At 39.6% G+C, this 19984-nt stretch overlaps 1 protein-coding gene across 1 annotated transcript in view; it reads right to left on the reverse strand.

Annotated features, from left to right (window-relative positions):
- The window catches only part of FAM135B (family with sequence similarity 135 member B), a 127256-nt gene that overhangs the window by 43845 nt on the left and 63427 nt on the right, over positions 1-19984 (reverse strand). Inside the window, exons 4-6 of the mRNA XM_041420809.1 lie at positions 18156-18226; positions 16086-16259; positions 5307-5433 (exon numbers count right to left, since the gene is read on the reverse strand). Of these exons, the coding sequence (XP_041276743.1) occupies positions 5307-5433; positions 16086-16259; positions 18156-18226 (372 nt within the window). The remainder of the gene's footprint in view (positions 1-5306; positions 5434-16085; positions 16260-18155; positions 18227-19984) is intronic.

The raw sequence follows: 19984 nt of genomic DNA on the forward strand, positions 1-19984 counted from the left end.
ATTATAACACAGCAGGCATGTGATGCACAATATTACAAAGACATTAAACCAGCCTGACAACAGTGAATACAGAAGAGGTTTATGCTACTGGGTAAGGCACAGAAATCCTGAAGTGTAAGTGACCATTCAATTTGCAGATCTGGAAGGAATAGTTTATTTTACTGTAGATAAATAAAGCTGCTGTAATTTTTCAGTATCCAGCTATTAGGACAGTTGAGATCACCTGAAAGAGTGAGTCAGTGTGGGGTTGAGACACAGACCTTGTGACATCCAAAACAACCCCTTGAACTTCCTCACACAGAGAAGCAATTTAGCAGACACAAAGGGGAATTCAGGTTCCCCAAAGGGACACCAATCACACATAGCTCATGAAGCTGTTTCACCCCACTGGCATCTCCCAAGACTACAGTAGATATGATCCTATTTTGAACACAGTGATATATATTCTCTGTGAGCATAGGTTATGGGCTGAAAATAACTTGAAAAAGTTCTAGTGCTTCTTATTATGTCATAGATTTTATTATTCTGTAGATTATTCTCTTCTAGTTTGTTGACCACAAAATTGTCTTTCTTTGTATTTATCTGACAACCAAAAATATCTTCTTGCAAATATCTTTGTTGCCTTAATTGTGATTGAAGGGAAGAGTGCAGTATAGATATAGAGAAAATATTAGAGAGGGAGAAAAGGAGGAAAGGGGAAAAGGTAGGGGAATGGGAAAAGACAGAAAGACTAAAAAAATCACCTAGGTTTAAATAGAATTAATTATTACAACTACTCTGCTAAGCCAGGAGATGAGGAAAGCATCAGGGATGTCCAGAAGTCATTTAGTGAGATCCAGGGAAAATGCACGAGTACAATCCAAAGCTGCTGGCATTAATTAATCTCCACAGTGAGAAGTCAGAAGTGCAGAACAAGAAGCCTTCAGAATCTGTCATTAAGCAGTAGCACCTCAGCAGCCCAAATGCAGAAGTTTAGGTCAGGAAGTGGGAAGAAGAGGTGATTGATGCAGACTATCTTTAAAAATTAAGGCAGTCAGTTGCCTTTTCAGTGAGGAAAAAGCAAATCAGTGACATAAAGTAGATGAGCAGTTCCACAGTCAACCTGTGGGCCTAAAACGAGCATTAACTCTCTGATGCAGCCAAATCCTCTCAGGAAAAAAGAGGGTAAATGGAAAGTATGACGTATAAATGATATACCAAGGTAAGAGTCTTCTACCTTTGTATTAAAGAAATATCTGGTAAACATAACTTGGCAGTTTTAATATCATATTTCAGCACATTTCTGACTTTCCTGCGAGTTTAAGACTACTGTAAAACCAGCCACTAGTCCACTGTGATCAAATATTTTCTGAACCATGAGTGGTGAATTGTCTTTGGTTAATGTGGGAGAAGGTTCTTCTTTCCTCTTACAGAAGGCTCTCCTGGTCCCATTCCCCTCTGGTACCAAAAACCTTGCAACATAAACTCAAAACACCATGCCACTAATCCATCTACTGCGTATGATGACACTAATGAGAACGGAATTTACTTTTGTTATCCAATCTGCTTCTTGAACTTGTAGAATTTATACCAAACCTATAAAAATGAATAAATTTTGAAATTAATAAAGCTTCAGACACCATAAACTACACCTTTCCTGGGGTTTTATGCCTAGACTTGGGGAAAAGGGTACAGTAGGAATGATTTAGAGTTCCTGCATTGGAATTCTGGAGTATTCTGGTAAAGTATTCTGGAAGAATAATCTATCTGTAGCTGTCAGGGGAAAAATAAGATCTTTTTGGTTTACTCACAATAACTAAGGCTAAAATAAGGAAAGTCTTGGCTGTTTTCAATCTTACAGTAAACTGCATAATCACATTTGGTTCCCTAGAAAAGATACCAAACAGAAGGCACTTGCCCAGGAGATGCATTTTAAGAGCTTAAGCCTGGAGACTTCTTAGATCAAGGAAAACACAGAAATGCAAATGACATGTAGGAGATGAAAACAGAACTAAACAAATTAAAAACAGGATAGACCAACTATCCATAGTCCATAGACCAACCATGAACTAAATGTTCCATGGCAGCTTATGACATAAAAAGAAAGTAACCAACATCCCTATAAAAGTGATTTCCCCATGTCCTGCCTCTCAATGAACCTTTGTCAGCCCTAAAAAAACAGATCTATTTATGTTTCACCCTAGATTTAGCCAGTTGCATCAAATCAGAATAGTTTACAAACAGAAATATGTGTGGTATATTTTGAGTTCTGGTATTCAACAGTTACTAATTCAGACATGCAGTAGGGAGTTTTTCAAACAAAAATATACATAAAGTAATCAGAAAGGTCTGCAGGTTTTGGGGTTTTTTTATTTCATTAAAAGGGTAGAATCCATTCTCATGCCCACTTACAGTGATGCAAAATTCTCCAAAGCATTTGAAGTTTAACAAATACATTCAAACAACCTGGAATAGTATCTAGAAGTTTTTAAAGGGAAGAAAAGTTGACCCAGTGCTAAGTACTACAGCACAGAAAAAACTAATATTACTTTTCTTCCTTCAGTCCCTAACAGCCTGATATAAACTTCCATATAAACCAGCAGTCAGTCACATGGCCTTTGCTTGGAGTTGGGTCTAGCCCCACAACAGTTTCTTTTCTAGCTCTGAATTTTATTTTTTTTTATGTTAAGCCAAGAGAAAATAGCTTTTGCTCATTATCATACATCATGCATAGGCAAAAAGGTCTATTAAATTAAAACACTCAGCTCAAGAACAGATGTCATGACTTATGGAGGTTTCTGAAGATAAGCAAATGCACATCTGCCCATGTGGACTGTGCAGCACTATATTTATGGTGGTTGGTATGTGGCATTCTGATGACTGCAGGGTAGCAGTGTGCTAAAGCCAGGTCTTGCTAGAGCAATTTCCTTTTGGTATTTCATAGTTCATCTGCTAGGATAATAATAATTGTATTGGCTCTGACTGGGATGGAGTTAACTGTCCACATGGCAGCCCTCCCAGTGCTGTGCTGGGCATTGGTGGCTGCGGAGGTGTTGGTGGCACTGCAGTGTTTTGGCTATTGCTGAGCAGGATGCCTCAGGTTTTAGCTTTTATATTTTTCAGATTCTGTACTGCTTCAGGGTGTAGTCCTGAGCTTCATATTACGGGATAGTTAGCTCTCTTCACAGAGCAGGTAGACAAAACAATTTCTTTTCTAGCTGGAGACCAAGGACAAATGATCCAAATTTCAGGCCCAAGAGCATAAACAACAGTGGACTGAAGAGAGAAAAACAAGATGGGCCTTCATAAGCTACAGCTATAACTGGACAGTTAACTCCAACATGCTAACGGACCAGAACTTATAGAAGTGAGAGACATCGTGACTTTCGCAACCATCGTAATTTTGTGACCATTTTGGTTCACCTTGGGTATAGCCCTGGCTGGGCTCTTGTGCTGCCCAAGGTGTATCCATGGAGGCCTTTTAATAAATCCCTACTTTATTCTTTTACACTGTTTGGTCTCTATTCTAGATCAGCCTTCACAAGGCATCAAGCACCAGCTCTAGCACTGTCCCAACATTCCCCCATCAGCTGGGTGGGAGTGGGCAAGATCCTGGGAGGGGACACAGCCAGGCCAGCTGACCCAAACTGGCCAAGGGGACATTCCATACCATAGGATGTGTAATAAATAGGCTGAGCAATAAAAACTGAGGAAAAGAAGAAGGGGGAGAATCTGTTATAAAGTTTGTGTTCCAGAGAAACCACTGCACGCCCTGAAGCCCCACTTCCCAGGAAGTGACTGGACATCAGCTGCTGGTGGGAAGGAGAGAATGAATCATTTGTTTTCCTTTGCTTCTGCACATGGCCTTGATTTTGCTTAATTAAACTGACTCTACCCACAATTTTTCTCTATTGCACCCTGTCATGTTGAGGAGGGGAATGATAGAATGGCTTGGTGAGCACCTGGCTTCCAGTTAAGGTCAACTCACAATTATTCTGACATTAAAAAAAAAAAAAATTGCTCTAGAGAGATAGGTAGAAGATAGAGTTTTCAGCTAAGGAAGAAAACTGGGAAGGAAATAAGGGTTTTTTTGTTTTGTTTTGTTTTGTTTTGTTTTGTTTTCTGTTTTTTGTTTTGTTTTGTTTTGTTTTGTTTTGTTTTCTAATTACAACAGACCAAGATTTTTCCATGGAGACTAAAAGCAAAAATGGGAGTGGAGAGCTTTCCATTTCTCTTATTTCAACAGAGACTTGTCCAGAGGATAATGAAAATAGGCACCACTCTCCAAAGAAGACTCTTTCTAATATGATGAGATTGGCCTAAAGTACAAACAGCTATTTAAATGTCTGTGATGTGACTGTGTACCAGAGAGGCAGAGGTTGAGGTCAGTTTGTTTGCCAAAAGCATACACTGCCCCAGTGTTAGGGATAGCAGCCTCGGGCCAAACATTCTCTCAGCCCTTATTAATTCCCTGGTAGTTCCTCTGCAGCAAGTGCTCTAGGCTTGCATATTTTTAATATTTATACAGAAAAGCTTTGACAGAAAAGGTTGAGGGAAGCTGAGGGCAGCATGTTAATCAGAAGCCTTGAATCAAAGTTTCTTAACAGGTTAATGGTTACAATATTCTGGGGTGAGTTTCTAGAGCTCAGGAAACATTTTTGACAAAAAAAACCTAACAAAAAAAAAAAAAAAAAAAAAAAACAAACAAAAAAAACCCCCACCAAACCTTCACTTAAAAAACATAAAAAAGAAATTAGTAAAATATCAACAAGAAATCAATTCATCATTTTAAAACAACCAACTTTCTTTTAAAAATTGCACAAAATGTTCTCCTTACCTTTTTACCTGTGGTAAGCACCAAGATCAAAGACACACAATAACTGTGGGACCTGCATTGTGTACAACACCCTGTCACCAACACACACACTACTCTGGACAAAAAACCTGGCATTTTCACAACATCCTTAATAATGACTCATATCCTCTGACTGTCATACACAAGAACTGAAAACCAGGACCTTTTCGTGAATAATTAATTTCACCTTACAGCAGACACCTGGTCAGGTGAATCCTGTCTTAAAAGTGTCACTGTCCATGAGAGGTATGTATATTCCTACACCTTGAACCATGAAACGATCCATGTATGTGCGGGCTGGACATCCAGGAATTGTGTAGCCACGTGCCAGGTGGCTCATGCAGAAATGTTTGAATGGTTGCTCTTCCAAAAAATCCCTCTACAGGAAGTATAAAACCATGACATGCTCTCCACACAATGAGGGCACTGTGTGACAGAAATGAAGTAAGACATCATTCCTCATCCTCCTTACCTCTGAAGAAGTGGGTTTGCAGTAGCCAGCTCCAAACACTAGATTTTCTAATGACATACCGGACTGGTCTGGTCCCGCCTCCAGGTTGCCTTTACCAAGCCATGAACCTTTTCCTGGACGAGCAAAACTAGAAGGAGAAAAATTGAGAAGAAAAAAGTAATCAGAGGAGCATTTTTAGAGAAGAATCATTGTCATCCCAGTGTCATTTCCTTGCTCTAGAAAAGATTTACGATTTTGATGAGTTGTGCTTTTGTTTATTTCAAGTTGCACTATAAATTCATGTTTTCCTTGAAAATTATCCTTGTCCAGTGTGTAGTAGCTCAAGCAATGTGAAGGAAGTTTGTTTTCCAGGCATTCAGTTGAGTGGTTTGTGTGTTATCTCCATTCCTTTCTCTGCTCTCTTACAGATATTTTTCCAGCATGATATCTCACCAGCACAACCTTTCCATTTATCCACATGGATCACATTCTTATGCAACCTCTCATCAGCTTGCACCTTGATTGGATGCAACATCTTTCTCTCTGGCTTTAACCACATCACCCTTCCTTTTTGAGTGGTGCATGATCTCTCCTAACTACCAATATCTTCTCTCTCATTCCAAACTTATTGTTATAGATTGTAAGTTTGGTTGCCAATTTGCACTCTCCCATGGCATTAGCTTTCAGCACCAAAAGGATAAGACCAAAAAGAAATTATTTTTTCTGATGCAATGTGATTTCATTGTTATCCAAATTCTTCCACAAAAAACTGACAGAATGTAAGTGGGTTTATTCTCAGTGCTGACTACTGTGGTTAGTGCTCCCTTCTGGCTATGTTTGTACATTTACTATTTAAGACCAAGAACACATTAAGGGTGGAATAACCTGTCTAGGGTTTACTCAGCATCAAGCCCACCAGAGTATTGATGCACAGCCAGGGCTCATAATTTGGATTCATCTGAGCAGTACTTAGACCCCAGTTAATGATGTGGGCTGCCTTTATATTCATTGGAGAGGAATTGGCATTTCCAGCATGAGTCACCTCTTGCTGAAGCAGTGATATCAGACAGATCAGAGGAATTCTACTCTCCAAGTATTTAATTCTAATTGTGGACTGCAAAGAGAGACTGGATGACTGTCTCATCAACAACTGGAGATGAGATAACCATTCTGTTAGTCCCTCTGCTAACACATGCTGTACACAAAATACATCAAGATTTCAAGAGGGAAATCTGTCTAGTGGTGGGGAATGCCATGAGTCAAATTTCCAACTGTGATCACTAAAGTGCAATGAAAGTAACCAGAAGGGTTCTTAAAAAACATGTAGGCAGAGGTGGAACTGAAATAATGAATTGCAGAGAAAAAGGGGATTTGCTGTTTGTACCAAGTGCAGAGGCAATGCCACTGGCTTTGTGCTACAGCTTCCAGACTGGGATCGCCATCCACAGGTTTCTGATGCCCATCCAAGCATCCCAAATCCTACTGTAACCAGGAGACCTGGTCTTCTTGAAAGAATAAAAACTTCCAGGATAGAGAACACAAAAAACATCTTAAAAACATAATGTGCCAGAACTAGAAGCCACAGGGAACTGCCATTCCTGCTGCAATGCCCTTCCAATCTGAGGTTATTCCTCTATGTAGATATGTATCATGTGGCCACATCAGGTCAGATAAAACTAATGAATTGACATTTACACCAGATTCAGGTTTAAGGACAGAAAGTGCTGAGTGCTGTACAGAAACACACAGAAAACAGAGAATCATAGAATCACAGAACATCCTGAGATGGAAAGGGTCCACAAGAATCACCTAAATCCAACTCTTAACCCTGCACAGGGCAGCCCCAAGAATCACACCTCGTGCCCGAGAGCACTGCCCAAATGCTTCTTGAACTCTGGAAGGATTCATATTAAATATACAAACAAAAAAAAAATTAATCATTAATAGCCATAAAAAGGTGAGGTTCTGGTGTGAAAGAGTTTTGCAACATTGGAAAAAGAATCTCAAGCAAAATTACAAATTGGACCAGTTTCAGAAGGTTAAACACAAATCCCTGTCTTGTCTGTAGAACAAAACTTCAGCTTGTTATAGATAAATACTGGCAAAAAGGTCATTCCATAAGGAGGAAGGGGTAGAACAACTCAGCAAATATCTATTCTTACTTATGTATATTCGAATTTATGTGATCAAAGCAATTTCCAGCTGTTTGCTTCTAAGCAGCATGAAGCCTTTCCATGTATTTCCTACATGCACCATTTAAGATAAAAGCAATAAATAAACAAATAAAGAAAGCTTTTTCCAACAGACAAGAGCTATACACTGCTCTGAATAATTTCAGCTGTTATTAAACGATGTTGTCTGCTGTGGTCTGCTGGAAAGGCTCAAGAAACCAAAATAAAAAATTATTGCTCTGGTATCAGAGAGAGAAGCTTAAACAAATGATCTGTGCACATGAAAAACTCCTCATTTGAATATGAGCAAAGCTTTTAAAGGTTTAAAGGGAAAGAAGAGCACTTTTTAATGCCTTTTTTTTAATTTATCTTTTGCTTTTACAGCAGAGAAGGGTTTTTAATCTGTTGGTTTTATGGAAATTGATTTCCCATAGCACTGTAAAACAAAAACCTTTTTTTGGGAAACATGCCAAAACATCATCAGTCTGCTGAGGAAAAGTTTAAGTGGAAGGCTTACAAACTGCTGAGTCCCTCTAATGTTGTCTGAAGTATATTATGATGGAAGAAATTTTTTATTAGCAATAACAGGTTCATTTGCTATCAATTATTTTTTCGCTGTATTTATTTCTTCTAATTATTTCTGCAAACCTGCTCATTTGTATGAACCATGAACCTTGGTTACTTGTATGTCCATCTTGACTATCTATTTAATAGCACTGATTTAATATCAACATTTAGATCTTTATCCAGTATGATAACTTCAGCTTTTAATTGGAGTCAGGATAAAAAAGGTCAAAAGAGGTAACATGTGTGTGTGCCCAAGAGGATTAAAGCGTGTGCAGAACTATTAATGTTTTCAGTGAAATGTTTTATGGGTTCTTTTTGAGCTGGCATTTTGTTGACCTTATCCATGAGACCATGAGTAGCACAGGTAACCTGGCACAGGTTACCAAGAGAACCTGTGCCAGGTTACCTTGTAGATTTTGCCCCATTTCTGGAAGTTTTTAAGGCCAGGTTGGATGGGGCCCTGAGCAGCCTGGTCCAGCGGAAGGTGTCCCTGCCCATGGCAGGAAATGAGATGATCTTTAAGGTCCCTTCCAACCCAAACTATTCTATAATTTTATGATTTTATACCCTTGTCCTTCAAAGGAGTCTCCCAATTATTACAGCAGTCCTCTGTCGACACACAGTACAGTAAACTGCCTTGAAAAGTCCATTTTTTTTTTTCTTCATTACAGCCTGGAAGATCCAGCAATCAAAATTTAAGACCTTTCTGACTCAAAGGTTATACTCACGCAATTATTTCCAGAGTCACAGTTACCTTCTATGAATTTGTGTCCATGACTTTGTGATTTATACTTTTGGCCCCTGTAACATCTTTTGGAAGGAATTGCTCATTGTAATAAGTGCTGAACTTTCTGGTTCTTTTGAACTTGCTATTGCAGAATTCAATGTGGTAACACTAGGTTCTCGTGTAGCACAAAATATTAAATTATTATTCTCTGTTTTTCTCTCTTCTGTGGACAATTATCTTACATATAAATGAAATGACAGTTTCTGAGCATAAGAAATTGAATGGCCTTGATAAATGTTAATTCAGATGTGTTATTGAAGTAAATTTTAAAAATTACGTTAGGGAAGCTTAATAGAAAACCATGCTCTCCTTCAGATTCACCTGCCCAAAAAAAAAATATTTTTCTTTCATTTTTAGGGTTTTTTGGGGGGTTTTGGGTCTTTTTTTTTTTTTTTTTTTGGTTGGGGTTTTTTTTTTTTTTTTTTTTTTTTGGTTTTTTTTTTTTTGTTTTTTTTTTTTTTTTTGTAGCAGAGAAGGGTTTTGTTGGTTTGGGGTTTGGGGTTTTTTTGGTAAGCGAAACAATTTTTTCATAAAGCAAGTTTTTAGCAGAATGGGGGAAAAAAATTGGGATCTGATTCTTGCTTGGGAAAAAAACCATCTTGCACTATATGAAATTATCAAACTGTAAAACAACCCAAACAATCCCCATACACATACAGTCATTACATTTCTAATGACAAGAAATTTCAATCTTGTGAGTAAAACAGGAGTGAAAATTCAAGAAATGAACTTGTATGCCATTTAGACCAGATCCTTGGAGAAATCACTTCTTTATATCTCAGGCCCTTATACATAAAATATTACTGCTTTAAAAATTGAAAATATAAGTCAGTTCCATAGAAATAGCACAAATCAGAATTAAACCCTCACAGTCCCCACTACTATCTATTTGCATTTCAGCAGTAACTTCCTTTTCCCACAGATAGCAAAATTGTAGTGACAACACTAATTACCCTCACTGTTTTAACTCAAAACTTTAATATAGCTTTTGGCAAATTCCTACTGGTACATGGCCATAGGGTACATAGGTCATCTGTTATTTTTTTAAAGAATAATCTGGATGTTTACAGATTGTGTTCCTCTAGGCATGGTCCTCTCTTACCCAAGGAGTTTCACTAAGGTTATAATGTTCTGAGCTTTTTGGGTAAAACTGATAAGGTTTATTAAAATTAAATTTTAATGAAAATACATATCTCTCCTTAGATACCAAACAGAATCAAGGGGGAATCTGGCCTGAAATCTTTAATTTTGATTTTGACTGCTGGAAAATGCTGGCTCCTTTGTCCTGAATTTAACCTTAGTTGCTATAAAACTTGAAAGCAGATAAAGCCATGTGGTGATATTTAATTTACTTTTGAGTGGGATTTTTCTTTTTAAATTTGACTCCGAAGTTGTCATGTTTTTCTTATGTGATTTCTCAGCTGGCAGCACAGGAGAATGGCAGCCAAAGTGGAGGTTTATCTTTACAGATATGAAACAAACTACGAAATAAAAGAAAATTCAAAGGAAAAATCATCCAGTTATAGGTGAGCTCCTAGAGGAAAATAATATAAATCAGTATGATTCTAATAAACATATTGTGGAAGGAATAGCTGTTTACTGCATAAAAATTCCATTTTCTTTCTACAGATTAATTTATTTTCAAACAGGGTGGAGAGGGGAAATAAGTAAAGAATTTTAGTCCCCAGTACAATACTTGTACAGTTTCAGACACAAGCTGCCCATAGGTAGGAGTCAGCAACACTTCCAGCTGTAGGAGAATGGACCTGCATAATCTGCACCCAGATCCAAGGTACACACGGCAGCACAGTGTGTGCATCATTTATAGATGGATCAGCTGTGCTTTTGAGGAACAGGAGGATGCCTGGAAGTAAACAAATGTAGGTGAGATAAAATTGCTCAAGAAGGGCCAGGCTTGGCCTAATTCCTCAGTGCAGTGAAGCAGAGAAGAAGATCAGGGATAGATCAGCAATCTTTAAATACACTGTGTTCCTCTGATTCTGTTTCCTCTTCCAGAAAGAACAAGATAAAGGCACTGAAAAACTGAGTATCTGTGTCTTGGTTGCTCCACCAACAAAATTTATATTATATTATTTTCCCATGTCAGATTCCACCAAGATTTCTTGGTTTTCCACAATGATTTGGAGATGAGCAATTAAGAATTCAATGTTAATAAGTAAAATCCTGAAAGCCTACTTTGTTTTTTTTTGCACATAAACTTATGTATGGAATTCGGGAAAGGAATGGAAAGTTAAGGAGAATCCAGGAAGCTGGGAAAAATAAACCCCTTTCATGTGTAAGCAAGAGGAAACAGGTTTGCCAGCTGCCCATGGCAAAGAATCTGCTTATCTGCAGCAATTTCAAGACTGGCTTTTTTTAATTTCCTTGGTGGTTTGGGTTTTTATTTTTTGGGAAGCAGTGAAGAGCTCTCTAAAATTAATGAGCCATGTTTCTTGTGTTTGCCTCCTAAGTGAGTCCAGTGCAAGTAAGGCACTGTGCTTGCAGCATGCCTGAGACTATGCAGACCTCTACACCACAGACCCACCACATTTTCCTTTGGGAAAAAAAAAAAAAAAAAGGAAGTATTTCTTGAAGTCTGGGTTATGCTGGAGCAAAGTGTCTTTCCTAACAGCTGCAGCTGGCTAATGAGCACTGGCTGCACTTACAGCCCTGGCTAGTGACAGGGAGCTAGGGGAGAAGTCAGTGCCTCAGGCCAGAAACCAAACTCATCCATACAAATGAGTTGTAAAACTTGAGTCCAAAGCCCCCACTCCTCCTCCTCCTCCTCACCTTCCTCTTACAAGTGTCTGCTCACATTTAGTCCCTGGATCTTAGGTAAGAGAATGGAAGGTATTTAGGCCGTTTAAGGAGGCCAGTGCCTCAGCAGGGGAGCAGTCTTGAGCTTGAACACTGTTCCCTTCTTTTGGTTCTCTTTTGACAGCCTCACCTGCTCATCTCCTGTCACCCTGGGTACAATGAGGTTGCCAGAGGCAAGCCCTCAACTTTCCAAAGAGAACTGCCACTTGTGTCATATTAGGATGGGACATCCAGCTCCTGCTGAGGGTTCTGCTCTATTTCTCTAAAAGTCTGAAATACTACTCCATGATCTGCAGGTGCCAGAAGCACTCAGTGCAGACACCACAGCCAGCACAGCAGCTGTCACTGCTCTGCCACAGCTCCAGCCCTGGTGTCACAGTGTCGTGCTGTGCCTTGTCAAAGGGTTTGGGTTTAGGGCAAGACACACGTGAGGGCAGAAGTGTTTCAGGTCAAGAAAACAGCTATCAGGCTGCTGAGCCCTACATAGCAATTCTCCCCTATTATTCCATTTCTGCCTGGAAAGAAAAGTCTTGAACTTGGTCCCTGGCAGTCCAGCTTCCTGAGCCACTCCTGGAGTGGTTTTTAGAGACGTCAAAGATTTCTAAGGATGAGAGAAAAAGTTTTTAACCAAGCTCTGGCTCAGTGCTCAGCAAGAACAAGTCAAACTAAGCAGTCCCTTCTCTGCTGCAGGGGGATGCAGCTGCCCAAGGAGCAAAGAGATGAGGCAATCCAAGCACCAAAGCATCACACCATGCTTGTGGTCATCCCACAGGTACAGCAAATATGATTGCTCTGGAGATAAGTGGGCCCACAAGACCCTCATGAGGTTCAACAGATCCAGGTGTCACCCCCGAGTTTGGATATTCCCAGGTGAGAGTACAGACTGAGACTCATTGAGAGGAGCCCTGCAAAGAAGAACTTGAGGGCTCTGGTGGATGGAAAACTGGAGAGGGGCCAACAATATGCAGCTCAGAAAGCCAACCATGTCCTGGGCTGCATCCAAAGCTCCATGAGTCACAGGTGAAGGGAGGGGATTCTGACCCTCTGCCCTGCCCTTGTGAGACCCCACCTGCAGGGCTGCCCCAGCACAGGAAATTGTGGGATAGTGTGGACCTCTCAGATCAGGCCCGGAGGAGGCCATAAAAGTGATCAGAGGGCTGGAACATCTCTCCTCTGAGGACAGGCTGAGAGAGCTGGGGTTGTTCAGCCTCAAGTAGAAAAGGCTCCAGGGTGACATTGCAGCACCTTTCAGTACCTAAGGGTAGCTTATAAAAAAGGAGAGAGATGTTTGACAAGGGGATGTAGTGATGGGACAAGGGGAAATGGCTTAATACTGAAAAAAAAAGATGTTTTTCAGATTTTAGAATTAATTTTTTTTACTGTGAGGGTGGTGAGGCCCTGGCACAGGTTGCCCAGAGAAGCTGTGGATGCCTCATCCGTGGAAATGTTCCAGGCCAGACTGAATGGGACTTGGAGCAGCCTGGGATAGTAGAAGGTGTCCCTGCCCATGGAAGGAGAGTTGGAACTAAAATATCTTTACGGTACCTTCCAACCCAAATCATTCTATGATTCTGTGCTAACAAAGCTGGAGATGAGCTCACTCAAAGTCTGCCTCACCACCTTCCTACTCAGCCTCTCACTTTCTCAGTAAATCCACAAAGCCATTAGCAGTTGCCATGAACTTGGACTCCATCAAAAAGCTCTGTTACACTTTTTAGAAAAGCTGAATCACAAAATTTGTATCCAGAAGACTGCAAAAAATCCCAGACAGGTGAATTTCACTCATTCTCAGGCTGGTAAAAGGTGAGGGCTTCAAAGTTTCAAACCTAATGTAATATTTATTATATCAGAATTTTTAACCAGGACAAACATCAATATCAAAATGTTCACTTGTTAAAGAAGCAGGAGGTAATGGAGGCACCTTGGAAAGGTTTCCCCAGCAGGAGCTGTTTATGAGTATACATTACCCTTAAGGGAAAGGCCTGGATTGGTCTTGCTGATTTTCCTCTTTAAACACAAACAACATGGAAAAACTTGAACAAGAGTACCTAATTTGTCATCAGAGCTGACAAAGTTTGAAAATCTGAGTCCACATGACATGTATGAGCTGATAGATGTGCTTCACACAAAGTGGTGCTGCAGGAAAACTTCAATACAGCAGTGAATTTCAATTTTACATAATTATTTTCAGGGTAGGTCTAGAACTACTGCAATTTTTCATATGGGTCTACAGATATGTGTAGGAATAATGTGTACATACACACAAGGTATTTACCATGATAGGGTAGTTCAAGGTAGCAAATGAAACCACAGTGAAACACTGATAGATTTTTTTTTTTCCTTCATAATGTAATCATTCCCATCCTTGGATGTGTTTCAGGCCAGCCTGGATGGGGCTTTGAACAGCCTGGTCTAGTGGGAAGAGTGTCAGGAGGGCTGGAACTAACTAATCTTTAAGGTCCCTTCCAACCCAATCCATTCTGTGATTGTATGATTTTGGGTTTATTTTTTCTATAATGTGATTAAAAAAAATACTCTATAGTCATTCAGGTCCTATTGTGTTATGAAAAAAAAAAAACCTGATTGTATATTTAATTTTTTTATGCTCCTAATATACTCCAGTGATAAATTATGGAATGCAAAGTCCTGAGTGCTGGGAAACCCAAATAAGTTTTAATTGACTGGTTTTGTTTTAGAGTGCTTTGAAGTGCCATTTATTTTACATTACTGTCTTCATCCTGATTTATACATAGAGAATGCATGATATAAAAACTCTTTGTGTTTGGAATATTTATCAAGAAGAAGATAAATCCTCACTATCACACTTTAAAATGATTTTATGGGCTTAAGCAAATGAGACTGTATATTGTGTTGCAAAAAACCTTCATTCTACCACATTAAGTAAATAAATTGTATACTTCACAAATGTCCACAAAATAGTACTTTAAAAGCTATAATAATCTGACTGTGGAACAGTTGCTCATCATGTGATTTATGCCTAATACCAGTAACAAGACTGTGCAGCCCCATTCATTAGAGGATAACACAGAACTGAAAACAGTCATTAAGCCTCTTAAGCTATTGTTCCTTCATCCTTTCCTGTCGTAGAACAATGAACAAATTATCTGATCAAAACTCTCTGGTTAGAAGTAGTCTATTAGAATCTAATTCACTGTTTAAGAAGTCAACAGACAGAAAATCAGAGATACAGCAGTTACCTGTATCACATCAGCAGAACACAGACATGTCAGTCTCATCTGCTGGTACGAGACACATCCCTGTCACGTCTCACAGAATCATTCAGCCTTAGAATGGGTTGGTTTGGAAGGAACCTTAAAGCTTGTATTGTTTCAACCTTCCTGCCAAGGGCAGGGACACCTTCCCTTAGACCAGGCTGATCAAAGCCCCATCCAATTTGACCTTGAACACTTTCAGGGATGGGACATCCACAACTTCTCAACTTCTCACAATCTCAGGCTCAGCCTTTTACAATCCCAATTCATTCTGTGGCATCATGTTCAAGCAATGCCTTTACACTAATGGAGGACTGAAGCAAAGAATTTAGTCAAAACACCAAACCTCAGGAAAACAATCTCTACAGATTCATCTTTCCTTTCTCACACCATGCTGTTCGCTCAGTATTCGACAACATTAATATTTCTTGGTCATTTCAGAAAAAAAGACCTTGCTGGAGTTAAGGGAAACTGAACAAATCTGAATGCTGCATTTTGCTTCAAAACCAAAGGAGTTTCCTCCCTCCCAGCCCTCTCCATCTCATGTGGTGACAAGATTGGGCTCTAAGTAAATTGCCAGAAAGGCCTTTGCTTCCCTTCACCTGCTCTAAATATTAGAGAATATTGACCTCCAGCCCTGTTTTACTTGAAGGAGTTCTGAATTATTTTCTTGTCATTATGAAACAGATAACATAAACCACACCTAGACCCCATGGCAGCTGGTATTATAGTGCTGCACCAGATGAAGCTGCAAAGGAAAACCCAGTGGAGCCTTAGCCAGCACTGACTCCTGCATGCCTCCTCCTAACCACTTTATGAATTATGCTCATGCACAGAGGCCATGGATGAGTCCAGCTGTCCTGAATGCTATACAAATCATCAGAGAGGAAAAACGTAAATGCTTTTAGGATAAAGAGCGAAAACAACCAAGGAAAACACAATTTGCATTTTTCCCATTGCAGGTGGGGAATAGAGAGCAAGGCTAACCAAAATTCTTAACCTCTTTCCCAAAATTTTGTTATTTTTTGACCAGACCCCCAGTGTCTTACTAAGGGAAGAGGCCTGTGTCAGAGTTCTAAACCCCAATCTCCAGCCTCTCAGCCCAAGACCAATAACTTTAAATTAAATTAAAATCTCTGCTTCTCCCATCCCATGAGCAAACTGTATGATAGAACTCAGCAGAGGAAGCTCCTCTGCCTTCCCACTGACATCCTGTGCCCCTTACCTGATCAGAGGCTGGTGCAGAGCCACCAGGGAGGCATGCACCGTGACGGAGACCACGGAGAGGTGGAAATAGTCAAACATGACCGGAACGTGGTGGTGCAGCCCTCTGCGGGGGTGGAAGTGCAGGCACAGAGTGCGGCTGCTGATCATGGGGATGGCTGGCACATCCCTCAGCCTGCAAGGGAGAGGGGTGTACAAAATGGGTCAGGGGAATGCTGATCTGGCACAGCCTGTAACGTGCTACAGGCAGCAGACAGAGATGGCTTCAGGTGAAATTTTATCCCTCCCCATCTTTGTAAGTGTCAACCTAACTGAAGAGCATCTTGTGCTGTGTTTGTGCCAAACATAAATATTAATACTAATGTAGATATAATTAATGTAAATAGAAGTACAAAAACATAAAGAACATATGCAGAGTTATATATGAATATACAGTATACAAGAAGAACAGATGTGACACAGTTCTGGTATTCCCTGGTGATTGCCCTTGATGTCCAGCTATGCACTAGTAGGCACATCAAGATCTGAAGCAAATGTATTTAGCAAACTGTTCAGTTTATTTGAGTGTTCATAGATGGGACACCACACTGCTTGTGTTCTTCTGTGTAAGAACAATCAGCTCAGACAATCTGTGAGAGTTAGAAGCAATCCTGTGTCAGACATAGCTGAAAATATTCAGAGTTCCTTTCCAGTTTGTCGATCTGAAAAAAAAAAACTTTTTGGAAGAGGACAAAATTCAAAAGAGAAATTGAAGTAACTGCAGAGAAACAGTACAAGATGGGTTAACTTCTCTGGGTTTTGGGTTGGTCTTTTTGCTTGTTTTTTTCAGTAAATAAAAGTCAAGACTTTAATTTAAAGTTTGTTTATAACTATTCCAGAATAACTATCTTAATGTGCAGTCAACCACATGACATCTGAGTCATCTACAGGACAGGAGACTGAGCTGTAAACCTGGAGGATGCCTACACAGATCCTCCCAATGTAAGTGGAACTTCTAAAGAGGAATTATTTTAAGGTATTAAAGACACTTCTGAAGCCAATTGTTTCCCAGAGCTCAGAAAACCTAGGAATAGATGGTTAAGAGGTGCATGGTTAGTTCCAAGAAACATTTCAATGATATTTGCAGAATATAATTTTCTAAAATCACTACTTTTGTTTATAGTAAATCACACTAATCTTTCAGATGATTACAGAAATTAGATGTAGGGTCTAGAGCACAATTCCATAGCCTAAATGTTTCAGTTCTTTTTATTTTTGGCTGTAACTTAATGTTTGTTTTTTCTCTCTTCAATACCCATAAACACTTGATTGATAGTCGAGTCCCCCCTGCCTGAGAGAACAAGTTTTCTCTTTTTGTATCTTGAAGATAACAGAAATATGTTCTCGAAATTTGTTTGTGTGCTCTGTGGGTATGAAAAAATCCCACGGGGACAGTCTCAGTATGAAACACAGCTCAGATGATTTCTCTGCACCCCCTCCCACTCCCCATAAATGCTACTCAAGTCACTGGAACCCTTTTCCCTGATTCAGTGAGACTCAAAAACATCTGGGATCACACTTCCCGCTATGTCTCAGGAAGGGATGTTGCTCCCCCTTCACCTAAGATTACAGAATCAAATTCAGTTAGAAGAAATCAAATTCAATAGGAAAACTACTTCCTCCTAAAATGCAGAGGCTATTTTCTAAATAGAAGAAAAGTGCTTAGCGTGTTCATAACTCCTGTCTTCAGCCAGAAAATATTGCATTGCCTCCTGAGATAAATGCATTCCTGAGTCACAGACCCTGACCACATGAAGGTCAATGATGATATTCCCTTTAACAGCAGCAGAGACAAACCAACATTTAAAACCTTTGAGAAACACTTCTAGGAGAAAAAAATGTTCTCCCTTTAAGCAGGAATATGAGTTACACACTTCAAATACAGAGAAAAGAAACAGGAAAACTTCAACACTAAGGCAAATGGAAGCCTTATCAAAGCTCTCCTTTTTTCAAAAAGGACTCATTTCACCAAAGCAATTTTCCAGTTGAACAGACCCCCGCATTAGCAACTGAGCTTTACATCAGCACTTACTGTTGGTCACTATCAGTAAAGTGCAGGTCCAGCTTGAGCTGAAAATCTGCCTCATTCAATGCATCTTCCACCTGCAAAAAGAGAGAGACAAGGTTACCTTTGTAAAGTGGCACCGACAACACAGAAGGCAAAGGTGGGTGGGATTGTCTGATAAGAACAAAGGCAAAACCACACAGCAACAGCAGCATGACAGCACAGAGGCAGAGAGAAGCAAATGTGACAGTGAGTCGAGGTAATTGCTGAAGGAATCAGAGGGAACCAGAGCAGTCAGAGGTGTTATCTGCCACCAGGTGCCATGGCATGTCAAAAAAATCACTCCGGACAAGAGGAACCAGAGAGCATCAAGCTCTGCGTTTGTTGGATCCTTGCTCTTGCACACTGAAAGCCAGAAGAGCATTTCTGAGGCTGCTCTTCCTCACTGGGTGAGCCTTTATTTGGGTTATCTTAATCAGCTGAAAAATAACAAGGACCAGGTTTTCCTGGATGAGAAACAGCCACAAATCTGTGTGAATACCTACCTGTAACTAATAGAAATTTCAAATTTTACAGCGTAAAACATTCAGAAATGGCTCAAATAATTCTGGAAATTTCTGATCACTCATCATTGATCTTTGAGTTTATGTCTCAGCAAACCAAGGCTTTTCTGCCCCATGGTCCCTCTTTCAGGCCCTTAGCAGATTCATGGAGGTAGCTCGTCATTGAGTCTTATGTAAACCACTTTCTTTCCAAAACTCAAAGGCCTTGATTGTTGTAAAAACTAAAACAGAAGTTTACCGTGTTACATGGCTGAGTGGAAGGATTCTGCTCACCAAAGCTACTGAAGAAATCATGTGTGATTCACTGGTACCTCCATTCTAACTCATCTAACAGGTCCCCCCAGTAAAATTACCCATCTTTTACCATCAATAAAATAGTTTTATTGGATTTTTGGAGACAGTGCTAGAGCCAGTAGGCCATTATTTTCACTGGAAAAGAAATAAATTGGATAACACATCCCAGCTTGGCACAGTTAAAACAATTGTAATCAATGGAAATAAATAAATTAGAAGAGGATTAAGCTGTCCAGCACTTTCTTATTCACTCTTTTGAAATGTCAATCCTTCTCTAAGAAAAACAGGTTTAATAGAATTTTAAAAAATAATTTCTATCAACCTAAATGGACATATGAACAAAAAAAAAATCAAACATTTTATAGCCAAAATAGTTATTTTCTGTGAATGTAAACATCCTTTATAGCATGACAGAACATAGCAGGAGATGCACAGAAATAAATGTGGAAAATTGAAGTTATTCACTGGGGGTGTGATATTATAAATACAACCCCTTTTTTTACCACAGAAAAGTGAGATGTAGGGGTTCTGTCTTCTGTCAGTGGCAAGCAGCAAGCAGAGACAGAGAGTGATCTGCTCCATCCTGAGGTCCCCACTGGAGAAGGACAGTTAATTTCTGTCTGTGCCTGTCCCTTTCCATTGACAATATGTAGAGCTTAGAGAAATATCTCGGTCTAGATACATTTGCATTTTAGATGGCTTCAAACAGGAAGGATGAACTCTGCTTTCCAAATGTGATCTCAACAACAGAGCAGAGACTACACCAAAAATGCACTGAAGGCAACATCAGAGGCATCTACTATGCTCTGACAGATAGGATTCATAAAATAAATAACATAAACCATGTTTTGCCAGGTTTTCCAAAGGTGAAACTTCATCGACAATGTAAAATATTTTCCTGTTGAAGCAAGAAAATTGAGAGTCAAGGACTGGTTGTGCTTTGAAGAAATTCTGAAAGATGTTAAATTTAATTCCTTCTGAAGTAATATGGTATTTCTT

This window comes from Onychostruthus taczanowskii, unplaced genomic scaffold, assembly GCF_017590055.1.
Source record: "Onychostruthus taczanowskii isolate IOZ18803 unplaced genomic scaffold, ASM1759005v1 scaffold66, whole genome shotgun sequence".
In the NCBI taxonomy this organism is placed as follows: domain Eukaryota; kingdom Metazoa; phylum Chordata; class Aves; order Passeriformes; family Passeridae; genus Onychostruthus; species Onychostruthus taczanowskii.